At 36.7% G+C, this 8,851-nt stretch overlaps 1 protein-coding gene across 2 annotated transcripts; it reads right to left on the bottom strand.

The window, feature by feature from the left end:
- Window positions 1-220: 220 nt before the first annotated feature.
- Window positions 221-8,486, bottom strand: TMED7 (transmembrane p24 trafficking protein 7). Of its 2 annotated transcripts, none has more exons than XM_070742886.1 (4): window positions 8,399-8,486; window positions 8,066-8,274; window positions 3,750-3,995; window positions 221-1,615 (listed from the first exon to the last, which is right to left on the bottom strand). In XM_070742886.1, the coding sequence occupies exons 2-4, from the start codon at window positions 8,252-8,254 to the stop codon at window positions 1,379-1,381; spliced, it is 672 nt and encodes a 223-aa protein (XP_070598987.1). In that variant the 5' UTR covers window positions 8,255-8,274; window positions 8,399-8,486; the 3' UTR covers window positions 221-1,378. The 2 variants fall into 2 exon arrangements, with proteins under 2 accessions (XP_070598987.1, XP_070598986.1); XM_070742885.1 differs by having other exon boundaries at window positions 8,066-8,295; window positions 8,399-8,478.
- Window positions 8,487-8,851: the final 365 nt, after the last annotated feature.

The following is an 8,851-nucleotide window of genomic DNA, read 5'->3' as shown; positions in this document are numbered from 1 at the left end:
AATGTTAATTTTTTTTTGGCTAGTCTGAAATAACTGTGTAATCTTAAAAACCCACAAAAGCATTTGGGATATTAGAAAGCAGGTATAGAACTAGCAATTATATAGCAAAATCCCTCATTTTCCCAAATATTGTACGCTACATCAAAAAGTAGCCTCTTAGCATAAAGCCGGTAGGATAGGGCAATATAGTACTGTAAGCACACACAAGAAACTGTCCCCATCAATTTAGAATGTTTAATCAACAAATTAATCCACATACATTCAGCATCTGCATACATTGCTTAATAAATCAATTATTTAGAGCAAAACACTTATGGCCATGCAATCCTTTATTTAATATGGTAGTCTCCAGATCTCTTGGATTGTAACTCCCATGATTACTGACCATTGTTAAGATTTATGGGAATTATAGTTACAAATATCTGAAGGGCATATGGTTAAACAGCTCTGATTTAATATTAAAGAGACTACCGGGCTAAATTTTAGCTGCAAGTTACTTAAACCAGTGCATTTTTCCTTAGTCCTATCAAGTTCAAGTTCAAGTGAAAACATCAGATCCCTAAAATTTAAATGGTTTGTGACAAATCTGATTTAATTCTCAAGGCATCTACATCAGCAATCCTCAAAGACTCACCTTCAAGAATTAGATGGCATTTCCCCCATAATTTAATTTAAAAAGCAAAATGCAAAAAACAATAACCTTTCAATGCACGGGGAATTGTTTTTTTCCCAGGACTCTAAAATGGGTACAGTAAAATTATATATACAGTATAATTATACATATATATATATATATCTCAAAAGATTCAAGAACCTACAGGGGTTGAGAGCGTTGGCTCTTTTATGACATGTGGACTTCAACTCCCAGAATTCCTGAGCCATTCATGCTAGCTCAGGAATTCTGAGAGTTGAAGTCCACATGTCATAGAAGAGCCAACGTTTCCTACCCCTGCCCTAGAATTTCCATAAACACTCAAAACAGTGCAGTACAAGACTTTGAGACTACTGTTAATTATGTGATTTTGTTTTCATTTCAATACTTCAACTTACAAGATCAGACTTATTTTAACTCATAAGGGCAATCTTTTAATTAACTACTTAAAGGATTTTCTTAAAGCATTAAGTACTTACAAACAGGTCTCATTTTTTAATAAAAATAACAATTAGATTTCTCAGCAGATGTGAAAGAAAACCCCAATATATAACAAATAAAAGGCTGTCTTTTTTTTTTTCCTGTGACAGCTTTTGGAAGTATAAATTTCAGAACTTTGAAGTGAGAAGGCTAAAGGTATTTTAAAAGTTCCCTGTACTTAATTGTTCTTTAACTAGAAATCATTCAAATAATAATAATTTTTTCAGACAATGAATTTAAAACTTGTTATGATCCAACACGAGTTGTAGTGGTTCTTTTGTCAGAGAAGAAGCTTTTGAGAAGAAATACCTGCCCAATGCTAACTACAAGTAGAATGAGGGCTTCACCTATTGACCAATAAGCCACTCGCGTGTTTAAGTCTTCTGCTCTGCTACGGCCTTGTGCTTCCCTCAGTCGAAAATGTGTCTGATAATCAATGACGGACTTTAGAGCTTCATGAATTGAAACACATGCTGACTCCATCTGGAGACAGAAAGATAAAATACAGATTAGTAAAACAGACTAGAATCTAATTACTATTAATAAAATAGAGTCTTAGGTAAAATATATGGAAAAAATTTAAACCATATTTTGTCACAGCATATAAGTAGAGTTTTACAAAAATCAAAAGGATTATGTTCTTCAGAATCACATTATTGTAACACAGCATTAATCTAGTTGCGTGTACATTTGATTAGAATCAAAATAACCAATTCTAAAAGTATTTCTTTAATGAAAGAGGGCAATCACCAAGTCTTTCTCTCCATATAGAAACTGTTGTCAGTCAGCAACAAGAATGTCAGAACATGATGCAAACTACCGTATTTTTCAGAGCATAAGACGCACCCCTCCCAAAATAGGCTGGAAATGTCGGTGCATCTTATACACTCAATATAGTCATATTTGCTGTCCTGAAGCCCTGTCTCTGCATCCCATTTTTGGCAGAGGGTCTGGGAAGCCTGCAGAGAGCTCCTGGTTGCTGGGGGGGGGGGGGGGAAATGGCCCAGTTTCTGTTTAAAATGGGCCATTTTTCACCTGTTTTTTCACAAAAAGGAGGCATTTTTGCCTTCCCCCAGTCCCCAGGAGCTCTCTGCAGGCTCCCCAGACTCTTTGCCCACCCCATTTTTGTAAAAAAAAAAAAAAAAAAAAAAAAAGAGTGAAAAACAGCTTGTTTTTCACAAAAGTGGGGGCATTTTTGTCAACCCCCAGCGCCCAGGAGCTCCCTGCAGGCTTCCCAGACCCTTGGCCCACCCAATTTTTTGAGAAAAATCGGGCGGAAAACAGCCCATTTTTCACAAAAACAGGACTGTTTTTTGCTTTTTAATTACCCCATCTAGCATGACTGAAGGAGGAATTCTGGAAGTTGGAGTCCACTAGTCTTAAAGCTGTCAAGTTTGAAGACCACTTGGTTAAGGGTGCAAGGGTATTCAAACTTGGAAAGTTTAAGACTTGTGGACTTCAACTCCCATTCCTGAGCTAGCATGACTGGAGGAGGAATTCTGTGAGTTGAAGTCCACTAGTCTTAAAAGTGTCAAGTTTGAAGTTTGTATAAAGTGTACATGGCTGTAAAAAGTATACATGTTTGTAAAAAGTATTCTGGTAAATGTAAACTGGTATTTTATTAAATAATATATTACTACACCATTTGATTCAGAATACTTTCTTCCTTATTTTCCATCTCTAAAATCTAGGTGCAACTTATGCTCCAGTGTGTCTTATACTCTGAAAAATACAGTATACAGTATATTGAAAACCTTTCAACTGTAACTCTAATATTTAGTAATTTTGTCGCTGAGATCCAAAAATGAAACATGAAACATGCATATGTATAATGAAGTCCATAATAAGAGGTTAGTTGAGCAAATGATTCAACTCTTCTAACTTCTTTCTCCTGACTAACTAAGGAAATTTCTTCCAATCCTCTAAAACGTAGTTTAGAAATGGAATGATACAGAGAAAGGATTGAGTACATCTCTGTACTACTGACAAAAGCTGTTCCACTAATACAAATATGTTACTTAAGCAGCAGTTTCAAAGTCCTTGATCAGCAATGATGGATGCTATAAGTTGCAGTTAAAAATAACTGGAGGTTTGCAGGTCTTTCTATTGGGCAAAGGTAAAAGCCGTACACTTTTAGGGAGTGTTTTGCACAACAATAGGCAAGGCTATTTAGTTGCCATTATTTACTTGTTCTCTTTCAAAGAACAGCTGGTACCAAAGTGCTTCATATTAAAGCTGCAGCAATCTGATGATTTCATCTGCCGCCTTCTCCTACCTTTCATTCAAATTAGCACTATTATTTCACTTTTCATGTTTGCAATTTGAAAAAAAACTGAATTGTTTATTGCAGTGGAATTTAAAATTCAGAGATCTTTACAAATCGTTCAAGCAATATCAAGTTGCAATTTACAATATTAATACATTTATTTGTGTTAATGAAAAGATGACAAATGCTATCCTCTCTTGAATTCCCATTTTTGATGAGAATGTCCCTTAATTAACTGTCAATGTAGTCATGCTATTAGACAAAAATAAAAATTTGGAAGTTCTAAAAACTGGTTCTAGTGTATTTTAGGATGAAGACAGCACATTACTGTGTATTCAGAATTCATCATACCTGAGTAAGTGCAGTAACTCTGTTTTCACTAGGAAAGAGAGGTGGGTCATCTCCAACTTGGAAGTCAAAATATACTGTTTTGTGTGTGAAAGTTGAAAACTCATTGCTGAAACAAAACTTGTATGTTCCATTTCTAGATGCGGTAAAGGTAAAACTATCATACTGTTTCTTCATTTCTTTATATAGCACAATCCCATCGGGATCTTCTAAGCGGCAATCAACATCATAGTGTCCTCCAGTAATCACCTGTGGAATAAAGAAAGCTGGTATTTGGAACAATAGTCACTGATGCTATTCTTATAAATTAAAGAAGTACATTTACAAAGCAAATATGCTAAACAGCACAGTTAAACACTTCAGCAAGGGAGATTAAATATATTGCAATCACAACTAAGTCAAAAGCAACTTAAAACATTTTGTTGCATTTCACATTTTTGCACCTTGTAGTAATTGTTTGGACCAAATAATAATTGAAGTTAACATGATAACACATTACTTAAAGATAACTCTCTATTCCAATTCTGTAATAGTTGTTTAAACCATTTTGAACTTCTTAGTACTATAGATAAAATCCTATCATATAATATCCAAAACTAGATGTGCATTTAGTAAAGATTGACATAGGATTCACATTTTAGTGAAAGAAAAGAAAAGAGGATGACCAGCAACAAAGTATTCAGTTTCCATTACAGCACCTGCTAGAAGACATTAAAGGCAAAATAGGTAACAGATGATCCTGGAAAAATCCTATCTATGAAGTCATTAAGAATTGAAACTGATCTGACATCATGCAATAAATGAAAAATAGAAAAGGGGAACATTAAAACCTGTAGCACTCCTGAAAAATTTCTTCATTCTCTAAATTGAGGAAGCCCATTCATCTTGTACTTGCACAAACACAATTTCTATGTAATCAGCAGATCTTACTAAAAGATAAACTGTCATGAATAGAGGGTTCCTTTTTGGCAAGCTTTTGGCTTAGTAAGGAGATATTGTTATAAAATAATAGGGCAACTTTGGCTATTTTACCTAGCATTCATTAACCTTCTTTAAAAAATATGATACAAAGTCATTAGACCTACAAAATAACTAGTGTAAAGGAATCAGCAGCTGGAGGTAAAAACAGGTTATCTTCATATGAATTATGAGAAGTCTTACAACAACTCCATAAAACAAACAAAATCCACGCCATTGTAGTTTGTAACAATACACTGAAGATTGAGATTACATTGGACAACGGTTTTCAAAAACAGATGTTTATTACTGGTAAGTATTTTCTTCATCTTAAGTATACTTAGATGAATGAATGAAATTCATTCTATTCTAGAATAGGTTATTCACACATAATCCATATAGAAACCAAGATAATCTATGTCAACATTCATTACCTACTGCTGAAAACTGAGCAAGCAGCATCAGAGTTACAAAGTCTGAAATTTAGACACCAGAGACCGTAGCTAGCATTTTTGGAAATTCTGAAGTTAAGAGTACTTTTTAGCTTACTGTAGTTTGGACTTCAGGATAGAGTTGTAGATACAGATTGCTCATAATCATGAAGTTCCATTCTATTCACTCTCTCTTTTGGATTCATAGTTATTCTCTGAAAGAGTCAATTGGTATTCCTTTCCTATTAACAACGCTGGGTCTAATGAAGATTATTTTTTTCTTACCAAGTTCTAGCCAATTTATTTGCAATAGAATTTCCTCTTACCTGTGGTACTCCCCTTCTCTGAGTTGTACTAAGATTCATATTCTAGGTAAAGGGGCTCATTCAGTGGCAGAATTACAAATATGGAACTTTCCAAGGGAAATCTCCATGTTTCACTTTTTGAAGCAGTTAAACAGTTGTATACAATTGAGATTGTAATTTTACATATTTGATGTTTTAATTTTAATAATGCCATTAAGATTTATTTTATGGCAGGTAAATAAGTAGAACATTTTTCTACTTACCTGGTTAAGAGAAAATGCATTTAACATGCAATAAATGAATCTAAACACTAACAAAGAAATATTATTTATGTATAAAAGCAAGGATAAACTTTAGATCAATGAATCTCTGCCATATAAATATAGGAAACATTGTGGTCAGTATTTTTGGAAAAGCAAAGTAGTAAAAGAAAGTTAATTCTATTCTTCAAATTCTTGTACATCACTTGTATCAGAATTTCAGATAAAATTCCCTAATAAGAAATTTATATCAAGTAATAGCAAAGTTTTCATAAAAAATAATGTGATGGCAAGAGGATCAATGTTAAGGAGGCTCCTCAAAGAGACCATCTATATAGAAATATGGGTAGCACAGCTACCATAATTGATAAGCATTTTATTCCTAGTATTCTATTGGAGAAAATGTTGTTCTTTGCATAAAAAGTGTAGAAAACAATAAAATAAATGACATCTAGTCAAAATATTGCCCCCATATGTAGTCATCAAAAGAATACCAGACAGTGTCTCCCCAAATACCATAATAGTTTGAGAAATGAAGAACTGAAAAGCACCTAGTCATAAGATACCAAATATTTTAAATAATATTTTAACTAACCTAAAAATATAGTTTCCTAAAATTGCAACTAACGCTATAGATAAAATTATACAGTTCATTTTTATCATCACTTCTCTGTACCAAAATCTATCTTATTTCACGGAGAGTCGGTTTTCAGGTATTTACTATTTTAATTTGTTTTCCTAAATCTTGATAATATAAAACATTATCTAAAGTCATTCTGTTAAATGAGAATAACATTCATAATATTTGGTTCCAACACCAGGAGTAAAAAATTGGAGGCTTAGTTGGGAATAGGGTTTTCTCACTGAGTAAAAAATGAGGAAGTAGACAGCCAGATAAGCTAATGTTGCTAAATCAGACACTCTTATATTGTTTCTTAAGATCAGCGGAGCTAAACTGCTTACATAAAAATAGTACTTCCTAGGTTTCTAGTGAACAGTGAGATGAATCATCATTCACGTTGGATAGCAAATAAATATATTCATATTTTAGACAACATATGGTCCATGCCTTTTCATCTCCATATAGCACAACTCCATTTCAATGTTATATTCTAGAAAGACAATCCTATAAAACATTTGTCTAGAGTTTATAATCTGATTTTTTAAAATAGGAACGCACACAGAACCTTGCTTTCAGTGGAGATGTTGATTTGATGGCGTATAAAAAGTGTTGTTGACAGAATTGCCTTATTCATTTTCAAAATGAAATTGTTGCTGCTGATATATGCATCTGCTATGTGATATGTAATTTGACTGTATTAATACTGATTGTACATATTGTACATACATTACACAGCTTACACAGACAATTCATTTTCACTTTCTCCTTTTAAGTGAAAATCATACAATTTCACTTTTGCACATTGCACAAAACAAACATTTAACAACAGCCTATGCTATGCCTGATGGTTTGAAAACCAAATAATTCTGCCCATAATGCCGATTATGTTCATGCCCTAGTCACCTGTTTCACCAAAGTCCTGCAAGCAACAGGTAGCAGCTCCACATTACAACTACCAAGATAAAACTAGTAAAACAGCAGGAATAGTTTTGTGTCTGTTTAAAAACCACACCCAGTCCAGGTATACAATAAGACTAGCAATAGCACTTAGACTTATTGTCACAATATAATAAGGTTCAGAAATGGGGGGGGGGGGAAGCGAACAAGACCATTATCTATACTAAAAGGATATTATAAGAACAACAGAGTTGGAAGGGAATTTCAAGGTCTTCTAGTCCAACCCCCTACTTAGGCAGGAAACCCTACACCACTTCAAATAGTTATCCAACATCTTAAAAACTTCCAGTGTTGGAGCATTCACAACTTCTGGAGGCAAGGTGTTCCACAGATTAATTATTCTGTCAGGAAATTTCTCCTTAGTTCTAAATTGCTTCTCTCCTTGATTAGTTTCCACCCATTGCTTCTTGTTCTATCCTCAGGTACTTTGGAGAACAGCCTGACTCCCTTTTCTTTGTGGCAGACCCTGAGATATTGGAACACTGCTATCAGATCATGTCTCCCCTGGTCGGTTAGTTGAGAATTATCATTCGGGGGCATGTCTCAAAGTGGAACTCGCAGTCGTTAAGTGGGTCTTGGGCTGAATTTTCTGCCAGGTTTCCTGGCAATACTCTCCTCCCCGCCCTTTCAGTCCTGTTTTGTCCACACACGCTATCAAGGGGATCCCCTTTCAACCCCATTCCTGCCCAAACCGACTGAAACCACGCAAAAGTGTGGTGCTGATTCTGCCGGTGGAGGGGACCGACCTCCCCCCCCGGCTCAGCCGACAGCCTCCTCGTCTTTTTACCTGAAATTCCAAGGTACACTTGGTGCCCTGCGCGATCTCCTCATAGAAGCACTGCTTGGCATTGTCGGGCAATTCGAAGGTGATCTCGGAGGCGCGGACCGACCCGCCGAGCTGCAGCAACAGCAACAGCCCCGCCGCCAACCAGCCTGCGCAGGAACTAGGGCCTTGCCAGCGCCGCCGAGGCAACATCTCCGAGACCGAGGCCCGACCTACAAGAATCGAAGGCAAAGCTGAGGTGGAAGAGAGAGAGAACAAAATAAAAAAGAGCGCCGAGGTGAGAGGGGCTCCTTTATGAGGGTGGGGTGGGGGGTGTTGAAGGTGAAACACCCTCACCTGCCAGGTAGCCGAAGACGCGCCCGGCTCGCACCTGCGGCGTGGCCGTACGAGAAAGAGGAGGGCGAAAAACGGAAGAGGTGATCCGGAAGGGAACGAATTCTAGCTAAGGCGAGAGCGAAGAACTTCCGGGAGGGATCATTTGCAGACGTGGTGTTCGCTGAGGAGAGTTAGGCGGTGTGGTAGAAAGGAATGGGCGGGAATAAAACAAAGGATGGGCTTGGTCTAAGGTACTATTGGTCCGGCGATGAGAGATGGCCGCTTCTAAATGGCGGTAGGAATGGGCGGGCGGAAGCAAGTGTTGCTAGGCGACATTGATTACGAAGCAAGCCGGCTTTTCCTGCTCTCCGGTTAGCCGGAAGTACCATCCGTTATAGAACCAAGGAATTGTGGGAGCGTGTGCCCTCCCCTTCGGGTTCGGGTGGCGCCAATTCCGTTGACTTTCAGGGTAGA

Source organism: Erythrolamprus reginae, chromosome 2, assembly GCF_031021105.1.
Source record: "Erythrolamprus reginae isolate rEryReg1 chromosome 2, rEryReg1.hap1, whole genome shotgun sequence".
In the NCBI taxonomy this organism is placed as follows: Eukaryota; Metazoa; Chordata; class Lepidosauria; order Squamata; family Dipsadidae; genus Erythrolamprus; species Erythrolamprus reginae.
Note: the sequence above shows the minus strand (reverse complement) of the source record. Positions and strands in the feature narration are given on the sequence as shown.